Raw genomic sequence first — 24,197 nt, forward strand, 5'->3', positions numbered from 1 at the left:
GCTGCGCTACCTTTCGCCAGTGCTTTATTTTCAGCGAAGCGGGTGAGGTAGTCCGTCGCCACGACGATCCACTTATTTCCGTTTGTTGACGTCGGAAAGGGTACCAGCAAGTCCATCCCGATCTGCTCGAGTGATCGGCAAGGAGGCTCGATTGGCTGTAGTAATCCGGCTGGCCTTGTCGGCGGTGTCTTGCGTCGCTGGCAGTCTCGGCATACTCTGACATAGCGGGCGACGTCGGTGGTACACGCAGCCAATAATACTTTTCTTGTATCCTAGATAGTGCCCGGGAAAATCCGAGGTGTCCAGCGGTTGGATCGTCATGTAGGGCGTGCAATACTTTTGGACGATGTCCTGACGGGACAACAAGAAGGTGGTTGGCGCGGACTGGTGAGAAGTTCTTCTTCACGAGTAGATTATTTTGAAGAGTGAAGGAAGATAATCCGCGCCCAAATGCACTGGAGTCAACGTCAGTGTGCCCTTCCAAATGTTCGATGAGGCCTTTTAGCTCCGGGTCTGCCCGTTGCTGTTCAGCGAAGTCTTCCGCGCTTATCATTCCAAGGCAGGCGTCTTCATTCTCGTCATCTTGCGGCGGCGGTTCAATGGAGGCGCGTGATAGGCAATCGGCATCGAAGTGTATTCGTCCGGACTTGTAGGTTACAGTGATGTCGTATTCTTGTGGTCTGAGGCTCCGCCGCACCAGTCGTCCTGAAGGATCCTTCATATTCGCTAGCCAACACAACGAGTGATGGTCACTGACGACTTTGAATGGCCTGCCATAAAAATAAGGGCGAAATTTAGCTGCAGCTCAAATGATGGCGAGGCATTCCTTTTCGGTCGTAGAATAGTTGCCTTCCGCTTTTTACAGCGACCGGCTAGCGTAAGCTGTCACCCGTTCGACTCCGTTTCTCCTCTGGACTAGAACGGCACCGAGGCCTAGGCTACTGGCATCAGTATGGATTTCTGTATCGGCGTACTTGTCGAAGTGCGCAAGTACTGGCGGCGACTGCATGCGTTGGCCTGCGGCGTTTCGCACTTGAACTAAATATCACATTTAGTTAGACGTGTAAACGGCTCCGCGATGCGTGAAAAGCCCTTGACAACGCGCCTGTAATAGGCGCACAGGCCAAGGAATCTACGCACAGCCTTCTTGTTGATTGGTTGCGGGAACTGCGCGATGGCAGCTGTCTTTTGCGGGTCTAGACAGACACTAGATTTGCTGATTACGTGGCCTAGGAACAGAAGCTCATCGTAAGCGAAGCGGCATTTTTCCGGCTTCAGAGTAAGCCCGGACGACTTGATGGCCTCTAGTACTGTCGCAAGCCGCCTGAGGTGATCGTCAAAATTTGCGGCGAAGACGACGACGTCATCCAAGTAAACGAGACAGGTCTGCCACTTCAATCCTGCTAACTACGTGTTCATGACGCGCTGGAACGTTACAGGCGCAGAGGACAGTCCGAATGGCATAACCTTGAACTCATAGAGGCCGCCTGGAGTGATGAAGGCCGTGTTTACGCGATCTCTTTCGTCCACTTCTATTTGCCAATAGCCACACTTGAGGTCCATCGACGAGAAGTATTTGGCGTTGCAGAGCCGATCCAGTGCGTCGTCTATTCGTGGGAGGTGGTATACGTCCTTCGTTATCTTGTTCAGACGACGATAATCGACGCAGAAACGTAAGGTGCCGTCCTTTTTCATTACCAGGACAACAGGGGATGCCCACGGGCTTTTCGACGGCTGGGTGATGTCGTTGCGCAGCATTTCGTCGACTTGTTCTCTTATAGCTGCACGTTCTCGCGTCGAAACTCGGTAAGTGCTCTGGCGGAGTGGTGGAGTGCACTCCTCGTTGATTATGCGATGCTTGGCGACTGGTGTTTGTCGAATCCTCGATGACGTCGAAAAGTAGCCTTTGTATCGTCGGAGCAGACTTCTGAGCTGCGATTGCTTAATCACGAGGAGACTTGTAATAATGTCGTAGTCTGGTTCGGGAACTATCGTCGTCGGTGTAGATGCGGAGGAATCCGAGAGTACAAACGCATTACTGGTTTCCAGAATATCCTCAATGTACGCGATGGTTGTGCCCTTGTTGATGTGCTTGAACTCCTGGCTAAAGTTGGTCAGCAACACTTCAGCTTTCCCTCCATGCAGTCGAGCGATCTCTCTTGCGACGCAAATTTCACGGTCTAGCAGTAGACGTTGGTGGCCTTCGATGACGCCTTCTACCTCAGCGGGTGTTTCGGTGCCGACCGAAATAACAATACTGGAGCGAGGTGGGATGCTCACTTGGTCTTCGAGCACACTCAAGGCGAGGTGACTACGAGGGCTCTACGGCAGTATCGCTTTATCTTCCGACAACGTTATTGACTTCGACTCCCGGTTGATCATTGGGCCGTGTTGGTTCAGGAAGTCCCTTCCGAGAATGACGTCTCGTGAACACTGTTGGAGGATAACGAAGGTGGCCGGGTAAGTCCTGTCATGAATGGTTATTCTTGCCGTGCAGATTCCGGTCGGCGTAATGAGGTGCCTTCCAGTGGTCCGAATTTGAGGGACTTCCAATGCAGTTTCAACATTCTTCAGCAGGACGGCGATGTGTCCACTCATTACGGAGTAATCGGCCCCTGTGTCCACTAAGGCGGTAACTGCGTGGCCGTCGAGAAGCACGTCGAGGTCGGTGGTTTTTTTGTTTAGCGTCACAGTTAGGTCTTGGCATCGGATCACGGCTGCGTCGTGTTGAACTGAAGTTCGAACGTCGCGTCGTCAGGTCATCTTTCGTCGTCGTATTCTTTGCTTCCAGACTTCGTCGGGACGGTGGCGTGTCGTTATTATGTCGTCGAGGTAGTTTCGTCGGGGTCTATGTCGGCGGCGGAGGATCTTCGTCAGTTCGATGAACATCAACCGCACCTCCATCGGTTGCTACTTTTAGTTTTCCGGATATGGGCTCGCTGACCGGCCCTGGGCTGGGCCAGTGTATGGTCGGCGCTGCGGCGACAGTTAGCGGCCTGGTGATGGCAAACGGGACGGTCGTCGAGTGCTGCACTGAGTAGGGGCGAGGTAGTCAGCGACATCGCGAGGGCGTTCACCTTGCTGCGGGCGTGCAGCGTTGACGGCGAACACTCGCAGTCCCATCTCCGGGTATGGGCATCGTCGGTAGACCTGACCGGCTTCTCCGCAGTGGTAGCAGAGCGGGCTGTGGTCAGGAGCGCACCGAACGTCGGTCTTCCTTGAGTAGCTGCGCTGGGCGACGGGTGGGCGTGCTGGAGGCGGCGATGATGGTCGACGGAATCGCGGCGTTACGGGGCCCTGGCATGGTCGTGGAGGGGGACCTTGACGGCGGGCGACGGCTGCGTAAGTCATCGCTTGCGGCTGAGGCTGCGGCGATTCAGGGGCTACTTCGAGTTGTTGTTGGAGCTGCTCACGTACGGCGTCGGCAATCAAAGCCATTTGAGGCTGTGATGAAGGGAACAGCTTCTGTAGCTCCTCGCTAACGACCGCTCGAATAGCCTCGCTCAGGTCGTCGGTGGACAGTTACTGAACTCCGGCGTAGTTTGTCAATTTCGCGCGGCGGTCAAATTGACGGTTTCGCATCTCCAGTGTCTTGTCGATGCTGGTGGCCTCGCGGAGAAACTCGTCGATGGCCGTCGGTGGGCTTCGTACCATTCCGGCAAAAAATTCCTCCTTCACACCACGCATGAGTAGGCGGACTTCCTTTTCCTCGGGCATTTCAGGGTCGACGTGGCGGAAGAGACGGCTCATTTTCTCCGTGAAGATCGCGGTTGCCTCATTAGGTAGCTACGCCCGGGTTTCTAATAACGCTTGGGCTTGTTCTCAGCGTACGACACTTGCGAAGGTCTGCAGGAAGCCGCTTCGGAACAGCTCCCAGGTTAAGGTGGCTTCTCGGTTCTCGAACCACTTCCTGGCCGCGTCTTCCAATGCGAAGAAGACATGCAGCAGTTTGTCGTCGCTGTTCCAGCTGTTAAATGTAGCGGCTCTCTCATACGTCTCAAGCCAGCTTTCCGGGTCCTCGAACGTTGAACCGCGGAACGTCGGAGCCTCCCTGGGCTGCTGCAGCACGACGGGGGACGCTGGGGCTGCAATTGGGGTGGACTTGGTGGCGATCTTCCTGGTCGACTCAGGCAAAGGTCCGTGCTCCGGGGGCAGTCCTTGCAGCCTGCGGCTACCTCGCTGGTTCTTGGCAACGTTGTTGTTGTCTTCCGCGTGTGGGCTTGGGTCACGGCTTTGTGGGGGCGTCTGGTACATGAACGCAAAGCACCCCCACTAGATGTCACGTGGTGGTGACGTTAGGAACACAGTAGTAATACTGTGAAAGTCAAAACTAGATTTTATTGGGCGAACCTGTGCCCACAAAAGAGGCTACACTTATAGCACAAAGAGAGCGGCGAACACAGTCAGCGATTGTCGAAAAATGTCATCAGCGGGTCAAGCGCGCCGGCTTTTATAGATCAGTCGTCGAATGTTCCAGATTAACCAATGGGACCCACTTGCCTTGCATAAAGTACTACACGATTCGCGTGGCGCATACATGCAATCAGAGTACACAAGTTGCGGGGAAATACAGTGGACGGAACCATTGATAACATTCCAGAAACTTCTTTTACATGCAAGCGCGTCCTTCGCTGCGCGATAACATTTGTTAGGCGGTCAAACGTGGTCGCCCGATAAAGATAACTACACGTGTCAATAGTGTCAATAAACAGCTAGAGAGCATTCGTACTGGTGCAGTTGAAAAGCAGTATGCGAGCAAAATGTACAGAGAACACAAATGTGGTAGACAAAACAATGTAACACAGGGAAACAAATAAGGAAAAAGAGAACGAGGAAGCGTAAATGGGAGTTGATAATACAACATGATAACGTACATATATTGTGAGCATTATATTACCTCTTCATCTCCTTCATTTGTACATATTCATCATGATGGACAGCGTGATCGGCTTCAGCGCGCGACCTGCTAAATACACCGTCGAGGCTTAACATCTGTCTTGCAAGTGGTGGAGGCTGCTCTCGATCCCTTGGTCCTCTACGCCTCCGAGTTTCTCTGGAGCATCCTTCAGGTCGCCGCTTGCTCCACCTGTCCGCTACCATGCCCCAAGAAGATCCACCAGGAGCCTCCAGCGTCACCATCACCGCCCCACCGGCCGTTCCTTCATGGACCATTAGCATGCGGCAGTGCGATCTCACCATGTTCGCTGGCCTTCGTACTGAAGACGCTGACGACTGGCTGGACAATTCTGACCGCGTGAGTGAGTCTAACCGGTGGGATGATATGCATAGGCTTCGCAACGTCGTATTCTACCTCACTGACGCTGCCAGGACTTGGTTTCTTAACCACGAGAGCACCTTGCCTGACTGGGCGGCATTGAAATACCAGCTGCGGCAGATTTTCGGCGCCCCCAACGTCCGCTCTGAGGTCGCCAAGAAAAAGCTTGATGGACGCATGCAACTTCCCAGGGAAACATACGCCTCTTATATCGAGAACGTCCTCACCCTTTGTCGCCGTGTTGACGCCACCATGACGGAATCAGATCGTGTTCGTCGTATCCTAAAGGGCATTCATCGCATTCATTTATTCATTGGTGTCGCATTGATAAGTTCGAAAGCATACAAACCACGCTGCCAGGTTTATGTCAAGGCAGTACTTCAGATACGCAATCATAACAGCAATAAAGAAACTCATCGGACTAGAACCGCAACAAATAAGGCGCCAGAAGCACCGGCTGAAATTTCTGCACGCAACATACGCTGATGCGGCAGGCGTTGACATGCTAAAATACCTTAAAGCAGCCCTCTATATTTCAAACACAAGAGACCACAATTTCAAAATACGCGAAATTTCCTGCAAAACGAACTATATTAAGTTTCTTTTTTTTCCGCAGTATTTATGAATGGAATAAGTTGCCAGTTGAAGTTGGGAGTGCTCCTCGGGATCTATTCTTAAGACTAATCAATGATTTGTCATTGCAATTCTTCCAAACCAATGGCTGCAGGCTAAATGTACTTTTTTTTCTCTTGTGCTGTTATTCATGTACTTTTTGGTTCTTTTTCCATGTACTTCTTTTATGTGCCTTCTTTTTCTCGACCTTGCTGCATTGCTCCTTTGTCATGCCCCCTTTTGTGGGATTATATTCTCGTACTAGGCACTTTAGGTTGTACCCACTCTCCTACTATAATGCTTCGGTGCTGCAGGCTGTACTCTAAATAAAAGTAAATAAATTGCGAAAGGTGAAAGAGCGAACGCTGAGCGGCAGATGGATGGAGTCGAGCAGCGGAGACTTACGAGAGCGGCATCTCGAATGACGTGTGCGCGGGACCGCAGGGGTAGCACCCTTTAAGTTCAACAAAGGGAGCAAAAATTGACCGCACGCCGCTGCTAAACAAAACAAAAAAAAACGCGGCATAGTAGAAAGACTTAGGGATGCCTTTGTTAGTTGCAATATCTTCTGCTAGAGGCGCCGTAATAGGCTCAATTTGTGAACCTGTTGGGTTTGGATATTGTGGCGAATCGACGAGCTTTTCGGGGCTCCGTGGCAGTGAAGAAATCATAAGTTTTGTGCATGCTTTGAGCTTGTTTCTGTTTTTGATTTGCAGAATATTTTTTGCCTTTAACTAGTAATTGGGTGGCTTTCTTTTTCTTTCTTTTTTTTTCTTTGTGTCTCGTATTTCACATAAGTGGGTGTGTTTTGTGTACATTTGGTTTTGCATGATGGTGAGAGCGGCACCTGCTTGTGCACCTGCAGCCGGGTGGGACGTTGAGGGTTTGTAGCCTTTAAATGGTAGCTTGGAAGTGGCAAGACTAATAGGTATTAGTGGTTTTACTGTGTGTGTTTTGGTAGAAAACTCAGAGCATGGCCACGTGGTTGAATGCGTGCGAGATCTAGTCATACATTCGGGCTCCGCGGCATTGATTACTTTTGAAAAAGTGGTGAGAGTTGCCTTGCGGCATTTTGCGGATTTTGAGACGACGACGAAGTGTCCTGTGTGGAACGCTGCCTTTTTGTCTCTGAGAATTTGAAGCTACTTTGTGGGAGACGCCGCTCCCTTAACTACGGCGATGGACGTGGCGTCACCTGGAGAGGTTCCTGGTCTTCTACGTCAACAGCGGCCGCACCGAGAAAGCGGTCTAGTCGCCCTAGTGACACCGGCAGCGAGGACGCTGTGCTCTACTCAGGGACCAGTGATGAAACCTCGGATGACAGCGACTTCGTGCCCGTAGCGAAGCACAAAGCAAAGAGAAGACTTCTCAGGACATCTCCTTCCACAAGTAAGGCAACTGTGATCCCGATGCGAAAGCCATCAGACCTCACCATTTTATTTGTGCCTGCGGCTGCTAGCGACAATCTAAACCGAATCAACCGCCAAGCCACATCTGTATTGCTCGAGGCACTTGTTCCGGGTCAGATCAAAGATGTAAGGATCAACGCCCGTAAGAACATCCTCGCTCTATATGTCACAAACCGCAGCGCGCTAGACATTCTGAGCAACGTTAAGGTGCTGGATAGCATCAACGTACACTGCTATAAACAAGACCATCATAACTCTACGGCCGGCATTGTGTATGACGTAGATGATTCCATAAGTGATGCTGACCTGTATATACTCATCAAGCTGGCGACAGAGGGAATTGCCATATTGCAAGCCCGTCGCCTTGGAAACTCGCAGTGAGTCAAGTTAACTTTCAAGGGAGACAGCCTTCCGTCATACGTCCAGGTCGGTCACTTCCGACACATTGTGCGGCCTTTTGTGCCAAAGCGGCTTCAGTGCAGGAAGTGTCAAAGGATAGGGCACGTTAGTGCGGTTTGCACAAATTCTGCCGTGTGCTCACGGTGCTCTGGGTCACACAGCTCCGACGCCTGTCGTGCAGAAAACCACAAGTGCGCCAATTGTCAGGGCTCTCACGATGCAACTTCGAAGAATTGCCCACATGTGAAAACTGAGGCGAAAGTCTTGAGGCAAATGGTCAGGGATGGTTCCTCGCACAGGTAGGCTGCCGCTAAGGTGCGACGTCGACGTTGACGTCGCCGGAGATCTAGGAAACCCACTGCTATTGCTAAGGATGCACCGCGTCCACTGACAGTCCACAAACTTCTGTATACAACTAGCAATAGCAGCAATGAGATTCCTCAGCAGAAAGTCTCCTATATCATTGCCTCAAGCGAGGAGTGGCCGCCATTGTCACGGCTAGATCCACCAGCGGAGCGACCATATCCAGCTTTTCCGGACACGTAGCAACTAGCGCCCCAAGCGGGCCTGGCACGAAGCTAGCGCGTTTTCAATGGAACGGGCGGGTTTCTCACGAATAACAAAAGCTGCAGGCCGATTATTGAAAAAGGCAGGTGACAAAGCAGAAAGTCTCCAATATCATTGCCTCAAGCGAGGAGTCGCCGCCATTGCCATGGCTAGATCCATCAGCGGAGCGACCATATCCAGCTTTTCCGGACACGTACCAACTAGCGCCCCAAGCGGGCCCAGCACGAAGCTAGCGCGTTTTCAATGGAACGGGCGGGTTTTTCACGAATAACAAAAGCTGCGGGCCGATTATTGAAAAAGGCAGGTGACAAAGCAGAAAGTCTCCAATATCATTGCCTCAAGCGAGGAGTCGCCGCAATTCCCATGGCTAGATCCATCAGCGGAGCGACCATATCCAGCTTTTCCGGATGGATGGATGGATGGATGGATGGATGGATGTTATGAGCGTCCCCTTTGGAACGGGGCGGTGGCTTGCGCCACCAAGCTCTTGCTACTATGCTGCCTAATATCCTACCTAGGTTAACCCATGAGAAAAAAAACACACTATGAACTACCACGTCCAAATTTTCTGATACCCTATTGCGAACTGTGCTTTTGTACGTCTCCGTCCTTTGTCGTTTCCCTACTTTTCTTCCACCAATCCTCCAATCGCCTCTTACTGATGTCTATTGCGGACCTGTTTGCTTTACCACTGCTCCCGCTGAACCCAAGGGCTTCAAGGAGGCCAGTGGTGCCTAAATCGACCGCTGGATAGATGTCTTCACATTCTAATAAAATATGCTCCGTCGTTTCCCTAGCTTTACCGCAGCAAGCACATGCTTCTTCTTCCTTCTTATATCTCGCTTTATACGTGCGTGTTCTAAGGCATCCCGATCTCGCTTCGAAAAGTAATGAGCTTCCCTTTGAGTTATCATAAATGGTTTCTTTCCTAATTTCGTTTTTTCCCCTTAAGTAGTTACTCATGACAGGTTTCTTTTCCATTGCCGCCACCCATGAGATTAATTCAGCCTCTCTGACTTTCCGCTTGACCTTCTTTGTTGCTGTGTTGCCCACCCCACAGGCCGCATACTTGCTGGTAAGCTTCCTAGTTCTTTTCCTCCACTGTGAATCAATGTTTTGCCTGTACAGATGCCTGAACACTCTCCCAGCCCATTTACTTTCCTCCATATTCCTCAGCCGTTCTTCATACTCAATTTTACTGCGAGCTTCCCTCACTTCAAAACTAGTCCAGCCCATATCCCCTTGCACAGCTTCATTTGTAGTCTTCCCGTGAGCGCCCAATGCGAGGCGACCCACTGACCTTTGGTTCCCGTCGAGTCCTGATTGTACCCCTGATTTAAAGCAAACAACCGCATTTGCAAAAGTAAGTCCAGGAACCATTACCCCTTTCCACATACCTCGGAGGACCTCGTACCTATTGTATCCCCATAGCGCTCTGTGCTTCATTATGGCTGCATTTCTCTTCCCCTTGACTGTTATGGTTTTTTCCTGTGTTTCCATATATCCGTTGCCTTCGTTTATCCATATACCAAGGTATTTATATTCTGTTACACGAGGTATTTCTTGGCCCTGTATCTCCACTGTCTGTTCACTGTTTTCATTGAATACAATAACACCTGATTTTCTAACACTAAATTTCAAACCTAAATTGTTGCCTTCCTGTCCACAGATATTAGCCAGACGTTGCAATTCACTTTGCTTGTTTGCGAGCAACACAATGTCGCCCGCATAAAATAAACCTGGGAGTTGCTGCTCTATTACTGTACCTGCCTGTTTGTATGAGAGATTAAACCCGATATTACTTCCTTCTAGCGCCCTCTCCATCCTCACCATGTACATCATAAACAGCAGCGGGGATAAAGGGCACCCCTGCCTCAGTCCCTTGTTGATATGAACTTTCTCCGCGCTCCTCATCCCTTCCCATTCAACGCAAACAGTATTTTCTAGGTAAATCTCTCTCAAAAGCTGTATACAATCGTTACCTAAGCCTTCCCCTTCCAGAATATCCCACAAAATGCTGCGGTCTACGTTGTCGTATGCTCCTGTAATGTCCAAAAAGGCCACATACAACGGTCTGCTTTCTGCTTTTGATATTTCAATACACTGAGTAAGAACAAACAAGTTATCATCCAAACGCCTACCTATTCTAAAGCCATTCTGAAGCTCTCCCAAAATGTCATTATTTTCTGCCCATGCTTGAAGCTTTAATTTGATTGCCTGCATTGCTAGCCTGTATATTGACACGTGTACTTTATCGGGCGACCACGTTTAGCTGCCTAACAAATGTTATCGCAGAGCGCGGGACGCGCTTGCATGTATCCGAACTTTCTGGAAAGTTATCGATGCTTCTATCCGCTGTCTGTTGTCGCCGAACCTTGCGTTATCTGATTTCATCGCTTTGCGCGAATGGTGTAGAACTTTGTAGAAGGCATGCGGGTCCCAACGATTAGTCTGGAACATTCGATGACTGCTGTATAAAAGCCGACGCGCTTGACCCGCTGATCAGATTTCCGACGATCGCCGACTGTGTTCGCCGCTTTCGTTGTGCTATAAGTGTAGCCTGTTTTGTGGACACAGGTTCGCCCAATAAAAGCTAGTTTTGTCTATCACAGTATTGCTACTGTGTTCTTCACGTCACCACCACGTGACATCTGGTGGAGGTGCGGGGTAGGCAATCGGCGTCTGAGTCATTCGGCTCTTCTGAGTCTCTAAGGTGCGTTTCTGTAACCGCATACACCCCTATTTGTTCTCTATGTAACTGCTCCTCAATCTCTGCCCACTTTTCCTTTCTTCTGCCGCCCTGCATGTTTATGTAGCCTATTGCATGGCGAGCTCTTGTTCTTGCTTTCCTCCTTTTTCTCTTATCGACGGCGATGCTCTTCTGCTGTTCCCCTAGGGGACCTTCTTTATTACTACCTACTCTGACCTCCCGAGCGCCCGCGGGCCCCCTAAATAAGCAACAGCGCGACCCCCAAGTCGCCAGCCCACTTCTCGTGCTAGCCTGTAATTGAAGTGGTTCCCATCTCGTTTAAAACCACCACAACTTCTCACTTCCCTGTTTACTTCGACAACCTCGAAGCCTTTCTCTCGGCTCATTTTCCATATTGCCTCATTGGCAGCCATTACGGCTCTTTGTACGTGACTGTCACGCACAGGCACCTCCGGCACCGTGCACACCACGATCTGCACCTGAGGGGATAGCTCGCGCAAGTCGTCCACCCCCTTCGCCAAGCGCTGGGCTAGTCCTGGCCCTTTCCTGTTCAGGACGTCATTTAGCCCACCTGCTACTACGACAAGGTTGCGCACGTGGGCATTTTCCGTGAGCTTTTCTTTTGCTCGCTCCATGACAGAACCCAGTGTCTGCCCTGGAAATGTCCCTACCGCCACTCTTTTGTCGCCTTTCACCCTCTCCACAATTGCTTTTGAGCACCCAGCCATGTTTGAGTCGCCAGCGATAATCACCCTTTCACTCTCTCCTACCTCTCCCTGCTTCCCGGCTTCCTGTGGCTGCAGCGTCGCCTCCCGCGGGGCGTGTTGCGCTGCTTCGCTATAACTACGCCGATTCACCGGCGGCGAGCTGACTACCGCTTGCCCTGCCACCCTGCCCCCGACTTCGCCTGTAGGGTCTACCTTACTTTCTGTGCTTTTGCCACCGGCTTGGTGTCCCGACCCATCATTCTCCGCTGCGCGCGTCTCAAGCGCATCGAGACGCCTATGCAGTTCTGCTCTCCTTTCCTTCTCTTCTCCAAGCTCGGCCACGGTTCTTACTAATTGCGCGGCCTGCACCGCTTCCACCTTGACCAACTCGGCGACTTTCGCCTGCAAAGCTAACCGCCTCTCCCGCTCCTCCTTCAGGTCTGCTTTCAGCTCCTCGAACTTGGCTGTCCAATTTCCTTCCAGTTTTTGGACTGCTTCCCTGACCTTTTCGCACAGCCTGCACGTAAACCTAGACTCTTCCGCGTCTGCTAAGCTCTGGAAACTGGTCTCGTCGAGGGAGCACCAGCGCAGGCACTCGTCGCACTGCACTTGCTCCGCATCCCCCGCGGCCTTCCCTTTGTTTGGTTTCATCGCTAGGCCTACTTCCTCAGGCTCAACGAGCACGTCCGCCAAATCACTTCGAAGAGCTAGCTGAGATAGTTTCATAGGCCTATCAAACAGGTCCCGCCTAGCACCCAGGCCCAACGAGGGAAACCGCCAGACCCAGACAAAGCCGGCACGTTTACCACGCTTACCACGAATTCAAAATTTGTGCCCCCGCTCCATGCAAAACAAAACTCTTCAAAAACATCAGCCAACAAGAAGAAAAAAAGACCACCTAGCCACGAACGAAGTCGCTGAAGCCTCGACACAGGAGCGTCCGCACGCCCAATTACTATTTAAATACAAAAAAACAGCTAATAAAAACAGAAGCAAGCTCAAAGCATGCACAAAAACTTATGATTTCGTCGTCGCCACGGAGCCCCGAAAAGCACGTCCATCCGCCACAAAATCCAAGCTCGGTCGAACACGTACCAAGCTCCAAGCTCGGTGGACACGTACCAACTAGCGCCCCAAGCGGGCCCGGCACGAAGCTAGCACGTTTTCAATGGAACGGGCGGGTTTTTCGCGAATAACAAAAGCTGCAGGCCGATTATTGAAAAAGGCAGGTGACAAACGTGTTCCGGAAGACAATCAACACGAGCGAAATGCAGTGATCACTCTATGGCACGTAAGAATTTTGTTCCCACGGCGGTTAAAGTTTTAGCAATGGAAGCCTATGGAAACGAAAAACTTTGTGCTCAATTTTTGAGGCAAGAACGATGACTGTAATAAAACTATCCCGTCTATCTTAATACGCAGTGCAGCGTATGTAGTCCGGAGACTCAGCTTTCGATTGATGCCTATCTCGACTCTCCACATATATCATACGACTGCTCCCGAAAGCGATTTTTGTAACATTGTTGGGAAAATTCACATGGTATCTATAAAGACATGATCGTACCACCGTATCGAGCACCTTTAATCCAGCGTCACGGTGGCCGCGGTTCGATTCCCGCTTCACACTTTTTTTTTTCAAGCTGCATAGGACCTAGTTTTGTATTCTCTCACTAAATGGCAGAATCACAAAACCCAAGATTTGATTTCAGTTTTGCTTTTGAAGCAGCGCATTTTTTTTAAAGCCGCATAGAAGTTAGCTTTATAGTCTCCTATCAAATGGCACAAACACAAAATTCCGGTTTTGCTTTCGGTTCTGGTTTTCCAGTGGTGCTCTTCAAATATTATGCTTTCTAGTTTTCCTTCATAAAACATAGCAATATCGTGTTCATTTGTTAAGTCATCGCTTTTGTGAAGATTGTATTCATTGGACATCATAACGAGAAGCTTGCGCATGGCTTTGTGTTATGAAAAAAAAAACTTTCGTGCTTTGTGGCGTGGAGCCTGGGAGAACGAAATGGCTATTCTCATTGCGTGCTTCTGGACGTATTGCTTTCTTCGACTTTCGGCTGTCCTTAATGGCACACATTCCGAGGGAATCAGGTCCACCTGGGCCGCAATGCCACCCGGTGGTCAGTGCCATTCCTATGCAACATTCGTGTGGAACAAAGGGTCTGCTAGGCTGAGTCGCTGCCCGAACGTTAATTATTTCTAAAGATTCATCCAAATAAGAAATGCACCAACTAGGAGATGTGCAGCGTCTGGATTAATAGCTACTGGTAATGTGTTCCCTACAGCCAAGTCCTATCAATCCGTAGGTGTGGCCGTAAAAAACCATTTCAATAAATGTCCCGTGCTGCGGCTGCCCCGGTCGCACTACAGAGAAGCTAGCTTGGCTAGCCGTCAGCATTTAGGATCAACATATGGTGTCCTTCGTTCGGTGCATTTGCTTTTAACGCGCAGCATTCTTTTGTGAGTAACCCAGCAATTTGGTAGCAAAATCGTGCAAAATCCTGTCTGAAACGCCAAAAGCTTGACGCATTTCCCATATAAATATATAGGTCTTCATAAAAAGGGTTGGGGTTGCCAACTTGAAATTGGAAGTGGCATCAGCATAAATTTGGGCTTGATACGTAGATGGGCCAAGCTGAATTTGGTAGTGATATGGGAGTGGCCCTACCCTAAATTTGGGGTGAAATAGTAGTGAGCCAGGCTGAATTTGAGGTTGATATGGGGTTGGCCCAACCTAAATTTGAGGTGATATAGGGGTGGGTAAGCCTAAGTTTGGGGGAATATGGGGGGTGGGCCAGCCAGGGTTTGGGGATGATATGGGAGTGGGAGAACCTAACTTTGGGGACGATATGGGGGTGGGAGAACCTAAATTTGGGGATGATATGGGGGGTGGGCCACCCTAACCATGGGCATGATATGGGGCTGGGCCAAGCTGAATCGAGGGGTGGGGTAGGGGGGGCTAACCTAAATTTGGGAGTGATTTGCGGTGGGCCATCCTAAATTTGAGGTGATAGAGGGGTATGCCAGGCTAAGTTTGGGGCTGATATGGGGGTGGCCAACCTAAATTTGGCGGTAACATGGGAACGGGCTAACCTAACGATAGGGGTGACGTTTGGCCGGGCCAAGCTGAATTGGGGGGGGGGGGTTATGGGTGGACTAACCTATATTGGGGGATGATTTGCGGTGGGCAATCCTAAATTTGAGGTGATCGAGGGGTGGGCCAGCGTTAGTTTCGGGTTGATATGGGGGTGTCAACCTCGATTTGCAGGTGGTATTGGAGTGGGCCAATATAAATTTGGTGGTGTTGTGAAGGCGGGCCAATCTGTTTTTGGGGGTGATATGGGGTTGGTCCTACCTAAATGTGGGGCAATCTCGGGGTCGGCCAATCTGAACTTGGGGGCGATATGGGGGTGGGCCAACCTAAATTTTGGGGTGCGTCAACTGTAAATTTAGGGGACGATTTGTGGAAATTCATGGGTGGACCAACTTGAAAATTAGGGTTGGCCATATTGAAATTGGGGATCGGGCCAATTCCAAGTTTAAGGCTGGGCGAAAGGGAAATCGGGCGTGGCCGACTTTAAATTTCAGGTTGGGCCAATTTAAATTTGAGGGCCAATTTGAAATTTGGAGGTGGGCCTACTTAATGTTTGGGGGTGGGCCAATTAAGATTTGGGGGCCTGTTTACGAATAGTTAGACAACACCAGTGGTGTTTCTGCATCTTTTTCATCATCGCGAAGTACGTATAATAATACTTGTTACCTAATACTCCTCAAAGTGAGCTACCACTCGAGCCTTCTCAGCCCACTGCACTAATAATGTCACAGAAGTACTCTCATCGTGACAACTGCGACGTTCAATTTGGAGATCACAAGAACAAATCGCAGACCGAGCTGACCATTTTCACACCAATGTCATCGCTGACACTACTCTCTCGTGCTAGACGCACCACAAGCTTATAACGATTATAATTCAACTTTCCCTCACACGCTAGTTGGCAGCCTCTCAGTGCACAATTTCGCCAATCATTGGATAGAACCTTGCTGGATGTTTTACTGTCGTATTGCGTCGTTTTTCACGAAGGCCGTCTCCCGAAAAGAGAATACATTTTTGAGATTGACGAGGCAAGCTAGTACATAACTCATACAAAGCAAATGTATAAATGGTTCTAGTGATTTTTCAAAAATGAATATAAGTAAATAACATTTCAGCTGGTATTATGTCGACCGGGCATGACAACCAGTTTTTCCCGCCTGTCACAGTCCTTTGACCAAAAAACTAATAATTTTGCTCAAACTTGTTGCCCCAATACTACATGTGCTAAATGTACAAAAGTGCGGTGCGTGGTCACAGCTTCAATCCCGGTCTATTCTGTGTACGGTTGTTGATATTGTAGTAACGTGGAGTTTTCTTCTTTATAAGAGCACAAAAAAGAAAAATATAACAGATGGTAGCTAAGCGCAAAGTACATTGGAAGATCCGAAACCCGCAATTATTTTTAATTTATGGGTTGGTCTTCTCCGCTGGTAGATCGCTGTCCGATCACTTCAACGAATTTTGTTTGTGTGCAACTGCAGCAAACACGAAGATGCTACCATTTCATTGCCAGGACCTTTATGCCCTTCACGCACACAAGGACACCAGGTAATAGGCAATATCAGCTTATAAACTGACATTGTTTTGCTAATTTCAGCGTAGCGTGGTGCCTGCGGACGGACTATTTTCTTAGTATCAGTACAGTGTTAGCAGTGAGAAGCAGTTCGGTCTACCATTCCCATGAGGGCATACTAGCCATTGTAGCGCTTTACTGTAGGACAAGTTACGTGCTAAAAACTTGGTGCGCCTTGTCCTTTCCACAGGTCGTCCATCCACTCGGTTATGGTGACGATCAACGTTGAGTCCATCAGGCCTCCTCCTCATTTTTAGCTTCACCATCGCGATATTGGACAGAGAAAGGAAGCAATCTTCACAATCAGCCCCAGCGGGATTCCACCACTCGTAACTGCTGCAATTTGCATTCAGTGGCTGGGCATGCTAAGCACATCCTTAGCTTCCAGATCCAAAATGGTGTGACGACTGGCAGATGGAATTAAACGCAGCTAAGTCTGTTGTTATGTCCATAACGAGAAAGAAAAAATTTGCATTGCCCTTACAATATAAATAGTATAACTATTAGCAGAGTCGATAAACATAAGTATCTTGGAGTCACGTTCACTCCTGACCTCAGATGGAATCAACGCATTGATGCTGTACACTCCTAAAATTTTCACACCCTTATGGGTGTAATGCGGCTGTATTCATCTTTTCACACTTGTAAACACCCTTGAAACACCCTTTTTTAACAGAAAATGGTGTTCAACAAGAAAACACCCTTGGAACACCCCAGTCTTTCTAATATACACCCTAATTATAAGGGAGTTAGTGAACAAGCTTACAGTATATGATAAATGAACATTGCCAGTTAAGGCGTTGATATTCGCTATACATGAAACGCGCGCTACCTGCGCTTGAATCAGGTAGCTGGAATGATTAGATCGGGGCACCTAGGCAGCAGCGCACTGGCTCCGAACAGTGGTCAAAAATGAAGTTTCCCACGAATGTTGATATCGAACGGATGACACTAACGCGCAGACTTTGCATAGCCAGTCTGCAAAAGGCTTCATATGATCAATAGCAAAATATTTACAATGCTATCACTGAATTCTTAAAAGTGTGCAACCAGTTAGACTGGGAATGGTTAGGAGTGAGGGCTAACGATAAATAGCTCACCAACTTATGGTTTGTAGATGACATTGGCATACTCAGCAACGCCGCAGACTATTTGCAACAAACGTTTGAGGAACTTGTCGAAGAAAGTGTAAGTCTGAATGAGAGTTAGTATGCAGAAGAGAAAAGTAATGTTCCGCAGCCTGGCGAGAGAACGAATGTCATGGTCGGCAGTCAGCCTCTGGAACCTGCGCAAAAATACGTTTATTGAGGTTAATTACTCGCAGGGGCCTGTGATCAAGGAAATTAACAAAAATAAAACATTAGCTCGATAGCTTACGACAGGCATTACTAAATCATGACCAGGGAGCTTACTGCTAACCATTGCTTTCTACCGTTACTAACGTATGGCCCGAAACTTGGAAGTTACAAAAGAAGCTTGGGAAGACGTTGAGGACCGCGCAACGAGCGATGGAATGAAAATTATTAGGCATGATGATAATAGACTCGAAGACAGCGATGTGGATTAAAGAGCGAACGGGGATAGCTGATATTCTGGTTGACATTAAGAGGAAGAAGTCGTGCTGGGCAGACATTGCAATGCGTAAGGGAGAGAACTGCTGGTCTACTGGAGTTGCAGAATGGGTGCTAAGGGAAGGGAAGCCCAGTCGAGGACGGCAGAGAATAATGTGGACGTGATGGAATTGGGAAACTTGAAGACGCGTGGAAACAGTTAGCACAAGACAGGGGTATTGGAGAGATCGCTGGAGAAGCTTTCGTCCTGCGATGGACGTCAAAATAAGCCGATGATGATGATAATAATGTGACGACATCCATGCTAGCTTCGCGGCATGTCATTCATGTTATGTCATGCATGCGTGTCATGCACGTTCTGATGGCTCGATTTGCGTCGATTGCGGGAGGGGGGGAGGGGGCTAGCAGCGGCGTAGCCAAGTGGGGCACACACTAAACATTTTCTCACCCTTAAGGGTGTAAAAAGGGTGTTCAACAGATTTACACCCTACTGCGCATCCTTCCAGCACCCTATTTGGACGGGAGCGCCCTACGAGCAGGCCGCAAAGGGTGCATTTACCGGAAGGGTGTAAACGAGGGTGCGAGAAGGGTGCTATAACTAATGGGTGCTGAAGTGCTGATAAGGGTGTACAGTAGGGAACAAAATTTTGTGGACCATGTGATCAGCAAACGAAGCGGATAGCTTTTCAGAAGTCAAGACAAAAGAAATGAATCTTTTTCAGGAAATAGACAATATGTGCAACTGGAGTTTTATGATTCATTACAATGTCAACAATTTCTGGGAGAGGTAGGTAAAGCTGCTAAACTGCATTTTCTGAAGGGACGCTATCCGCAACAAACAAGGTTAGGTTTCGAAATAGGCAAAATACTTCTGTTGCCGACCCCTTGAAAACAGCTTTTCCTAGAAGATATGGCTTAGAAATGGGCTCTGGTTTGCTGCCAATATCATGAGGATCATAAATCCATTCTGACTTGCTTTTGTTCAAAACACCACGTGAAAAGAATCGTTGTTCAATTAATGAAAATTTTATATGCTTCAGTGCAAATGGTATGACTCCTTCAAGCAGGTCATGCTTTATAAGGGTGGAATGTGTAGCGTCGGGTCAAAGCCGGGGCACAAAAGAGCACATGGCTCCTTGACCCCATACAATGACAGAGTCGGCAGCCCTGCACTCAACATCCTCAAGTGGTGTTTGTGCGCTTTCGGCGAGCGAAGCACAAAATCGCCTTCTAAATGCTTGTAGTCAGTTTCGTTCCGCAGAGCCATGCAGTGCCTACAAGTTCTTCTTTGGCTGAATGCGCATTTGAAGCCTCCAATTCTATGGCTAGACAAATTGTCACCAGTGAAAATGAAAACAGATCCCTTTACCAGGTTTCCGTTCACAGTTATGCCGTGATTTCCTAGCTTGCCTGCGCCGTTTGGGCCTTCAAACAGCGACAACACAGACCGAGCACAATGCCCCAACCCGTGCGTGCCATTCCAGAACATCAACACAGTATAAAGAAAAACAAAAAGGAGAGCAAACAGAACACAGACTTTCCGACAGAGCAGTAACAACTAATGGCAGGTCTTCTGCTTTTAGAGTTAGACTATTGCCAATAATTTATTATTACGTGTTTTCGAATAATAATATTACTTAGTGATTATGAGTTTCTTTTTCCTTTTGATTGCTACAGTGCAGCGATTGTTATCTTTGCACGCACTGCAGTAGGTGCTGAACATGGTCAGGATTTATACTATTGCTGGCAACAAGGGTGAAGCTTCAGGCTCTCATTCTTTTAGTAAAAACGCAAAAGCCAAACGCAAAACGCTCCAAAAACTGCCCGTAAATTTTTCAATATCTACTTGTTGCGCCATCTATGGGCAACTTTTTGCACTGCATTTAATAAAACACAAGGCAAACATTAGCATGGCTGTGCGTTGTTCTTGCTACTAGTAGGCGCAAAATATCTGTTTTTAAATAGTTTGAAGTTTATTTAGACTATGGCATTTCTACGACATGCTGTGATGACAAATTTCGCAACTGTCTCTTGTTCTGCCATGGTTACGTTGTGCGGATTGCCGCGTAATTCTCACTGCTCTCATTGCTGCGTTGGTTCCATGTTTGACTGCCTGTTGTTTGCAAGTGCCAGGGGTACTGTGCATGTAAATTTGCTTGCGATGCCATGCTGCATAGTTAGTGTGCCCCACCTTGGTGCGGCAAGCACATATGTTTTTGCGGATGGCAAGTTCAACGCGCTCAAAGAAGTAATTTGCGCGTGCCCGGTTCTCGGCGGCAAAGTCGACCTGACGTCGAGCTCGTTTCAGGCAAGTGCACGTGTTCCCTTGTTTGATTCTAACTGCACCTGCTAAGGTAGCGTTGTGCGTAAGTACTGACCATTATGATGAGGGAGGCTTTTCGTGACATGTTTGAATCCGAGTAGTGTTTACATCACGTAGCAATAAACTGTAAGTATAATACTCGTTCGCGCTACATAATCCTCGCAGGGGCGCGGTAGCGCTGCAGAACTCGCGGTGCGCCTTTCTCGTTGCGGGGTGCTTTTCTCGTCGCGACGGTAGATCGCATTTTTACAGCGAAGCCGCGTATCGCGAAACTCGTTATGTGCTTTAGTGCGACGGCGACCAGCAACGAGCATTGTTGTCCATGTCTCTTATGTTGCGGCTTAGTTTTCGACTCCCAAAATGGTGCTGCTTATACGTAGTGCGACTAGTCAGTCGGGCGCCCTCAGACCGTACACGCTTGCCCTTTGCCGTACAGCTGCTCCCCTTGCTCAGTCTTGGCGCGCGCGCGCGCGTGCAGCCTGTCTTCGCCACTGTACCACTGTCCGCCATATACAAGGAACTACTTTTGCAGTGGCTGTGAAGCATAGCAGTAAAAGAAATAGCATTGTGCATGTCAGCAACTAAAGGCTAAAACATTTCGTGTGAGCTGCATGATAGCGCGCTCAAAGGTGTGATGCGTGTCATGCCCTGTACGAGCGGCTCAGTCACTGTGCCGATTCGTTTTAAGTGCGTTGTGGAGGATCGCTCGCCAAGCAAATGCTTATTAGTGCATTTCGCTCATATAACAGTAAATCGAGGGGCACATTGCTAGACTGTTTTCTAATCCGAAAACAACAGTCCGCTGTTGCACATTTACAGTGGTTTGCTGCACATGACGCAATGGAAGCAGTTTACAGCCTAGTCGTGCATAGAGATTCCTCAGGTCTCTGCAGGATAAAAAAACCAGTTGTGCTTTACCGCTTTCAGATACTGGACAAGACGTTCGATGAGTATGTGGATCTCTCTCCTGAGGACACTATCCCAGACTTATCGAAAATTTTACTGCGCCCACAAGTGGACAGTGAGCAGCAGTGTGCGTCAACATCGACTAAGGTATTTGGATTTGGTAGTCGTGTGTTCTGCACATTCAGAGCTTAGTTACGAATTCATGTGTCGGCTATTTATTTTAACAGTGGAGCTGTTTAAGCCGAGCATTTCACATGCGAACAAAAAACTAGCACAGCGTTGCCGATTCCGCTAAACTGAGGTTAATCCAGTTGGAGCTTGGTTACGCAGTTGGTTCATTTGTAATCCCAGGTAAGGTAGTGGTAATTGTTTCAATCATAATTAAGCAATTTATAATCGATAGTCAAACAATACCCAGTCGATACCTAATCGATAATCGATCAATAATCCGTAAATTTCAGAAGTGCTTGGTAGTACCCCGGAAAGCATGGCAATGCATCGTATAGGCCAATCGATAGCCACTCAATACCGAATTGATACCTAATCGATAATTGTGAGCTAGGTTCCCATCAGCTCCACTGTCTCTTTAGCATTGGGCCTCCTGCGCAACGTGCAACTATGCTATTTTTTTTCTTGCAGCACATTGCAGCGAGCAGTATGGTGGCCAGTGGCAGAGAAGATCATGAAAATGGCCTTGGAATTTCCTTCGATCTGTAAGTGTGTTTGAGTGTCACATTAGAAATTTAGGTCGTCTCACAGGGTCGCATATTAATATTGGTTTCGCCCGTAATCATGTCTTAAAGAGAGATTTATTGAATGGGAAGGCAGAGAAGTCAGCCTAATACATGTCTATAGCCTAGAACTCTGCACTTGGGAGGAGGAAGAACAAAGATTGTTAAGAAAACCAGGGCACCTTATAGAAAGATGGTTGAACACGAAGCTTTCTCCCATCTGAATTAAAGTCCAAAGCCAATGACCACGTACCGAAACCAAGAAATGCTGAGCCACCAGATGCAATACAGATGTGATTTGATTGCTTGTTTACAATTGTAGTCACTGGCGTTTGGCTGTGTTCACCTGATTGTGAACCTTGGGATCAGCGCTGCCATGACATCTAAATTCTGTTTCATTGCGTATGCTCGATTGGATCAGAACGGCGGCGCCAATGTCAGTAACACATATAGCTCACTGGTACGTTCGCGGCTCCCACGTTTATATTGTCCGCGGTGGCAAAGAAAATTGCTGCGCCTGAAATTCTGCACATCATACGCGCTGCAGGTCTGGCAGTAAATTTTATGAATTCGCATCATACTGAACTTTGTTGCAGAAGTGACTGTATCCCTGAGATTCTGTTCGGACTTAGCTCCTCTTTCCTCATAATAACGACGGGCTTTCTCGGCGTGAGAATGTTTATTAAAGTAGAAGTACCATAAGTATTCCAAAACACAACACGCTTTGTATATCCTTGGCTAGTATTGTTGCAGTTAGAGTCGAGGCGCAGTTGATTGTAAATTTTCTAAACAAAAGCACGAGAAATCATTGCTGACCTTATACTCATATCAGTGCCTCCTAATGCCAGTGCTGTACTAGGTCTGGAACCTTAACAGTAAAATTAGTGCTGGGCTTGGTTGACACTGATTCATGCTATTTAGAATAATCTTTTGCAATAGAAGAGCTAACTATAATTTTTTTCTGTGTTTACCTGTAGCTGACGTAGGGCACTGATATTCTTGTTACTGTAGCAACGTGTTGAAAACAGCTCTGAACGGCAGCTTTCTTGTAGGCCTTCATGCTCAGAGGATGATGGGCGCACTTTCGTGCTGCCAAGCCTTGGCAATCTTCATGAGAGTATTAGCACTGGTAGCCCGATTTCGTCCGCAGCGTTCCGAAAAATTGTGCTCGTGCTTTTCACAGAAATGAATAAGATCACATTGTAAGTAAATTACCCCTTATTTTTGATGGCTGTGGGGTTAGAAATGCCTGCTGAAGTGTAAGGTAAGTCGGTACGAAATTTTGCAAAATTCTTGCTACCACACCTAATGTGTAGAAATGTGACCGCCAGGTTTCCTGGATTTCTTGCGATTCTTTGGGAGAATGAGTAAAACAAAACGTTAATAATTGAAATTCGTGTACTTCTAAAAGCCACATAATTAACAAAATTACCATTATCCCGCAAATAGTAAAGGAAATTCGCTGGCTAATTTGAGCTGGAAGCACGCACTGCTCTGCACAAGTTCGAAGATGTACGCTGCAAAAACCTGCCGATTCGGAAAATTTGTGTGGTCAGACAGGCTTTGAATTTACGTTTCACTGCATTAGATTTCATTTATAAATTCCTTTAATCTGCAGACCTTGGAACTACAAAAATTTACTTGTTCTCCTCAAAGGCGTTTACAAAATTATTCATAGCTTTTCAGTGTGTTAGGGGCAAAGTCATAATCTCGCTCAATGTATACAACAATCTTAACATTGAGAATATTTTCAGGTTCCCAACTCGTAATTTCTATTCAAGGGTGACCTCACTTCTGCTTGAGAAATACCGGCAGCTGAAGGACGTAGTAGGAAGTGGAGCTGTAAGTAAGCTGTAAGCTGTAAGTAAATTGTTATATTACTGGGGACCGCCATCTGCGGGCATTTTAGGCAGTGTGGTTCTGGGCATATCCATTATTGTACAAATCCTTGAGCATGCAAATTGATTGAGGCTGGCACAGATAGCAGTATTCCCATGCACTGCAAATGCAATAACTGCAGACAGAAGCTTCACCAGACGTGCATTTTAATAGTAAGGGAAAATGCCTAGGGAAACCTGTGAAGCTTTCATTACCTGCGAGAGACTTGTGTCAGCACGCCTTCGATCACGCTCGTAAGGAAACTGCTGTACCTGAAATCTTAAGTTCTTTTCTATCAGAAATTGTGTCTGACCTTTTTGTTTTTTTGGGGTGTCTTTAATCTTTCCGTTCTTTCTTGACAGAACTTATTGCACATGTTAATAAAACCACCTTGAATTGGTAGTAGTCAGCATGTTTCTTTCTCATTTGTGTT

The 24,197-nt window shown here is 48.0% G+C and overlaps 2 protein-coding genes across 3 annotated transcripts in view; one reads left to right on the plus strand and one right to left on the minus strand.

The window, feature by feature from the left end:
- LOC135912382 (protein 5NUC-like) overlaps window positions 1-24,197 on the minus strand; it is a 916,167-nt gene that overhangs the window by 613,685 nt on the left and 278,285 nt on the right. The gene's annotated exons all lie outside the window — the stretch shown is intronic.
- Window positions 5,099-24,197, plus strand: part of LOC135912385 (uncharacterized) — a 28,703-nt gene continuing 9,604 nt past the window's right edge. Inside the window, exons 1-4 of the mRNA XM_065444829.1 lie at window positions 5,099-5,254; window positions 21,177-21,302; window positions 21,795-21,868; window positions 23,641-23,728. Coding sequence (XP_065300901.1) covers window positions 5,099-5,254; window positions 21,177-21,302; window positions 21,795-21,868; window positions 23,641-23,728 — 444 coding nt within the window. The remainder of the gene's footprint in view (window positions 5,255-21,176; window positions 21,303-21,794; window positions 21,869-23,640; window positions 23,729-24,197) is intronic.

This window comes from Dermacentor albipictus, chromosome 5, assembly GCF_038994185.2.
Source record: "Dermacentor albipictus isolate Rhodes 1998 colony chromosome 5, USDA_Dalb.pri_finalv2, whole genome shotgun sequence".
NCBI classification, from domain to species: Eukaryota; Metazoa; Arthropoda; class Arachnida; order Ixodida; family Ixodidae; genus Dermacentor; species Dermacentor albipictus.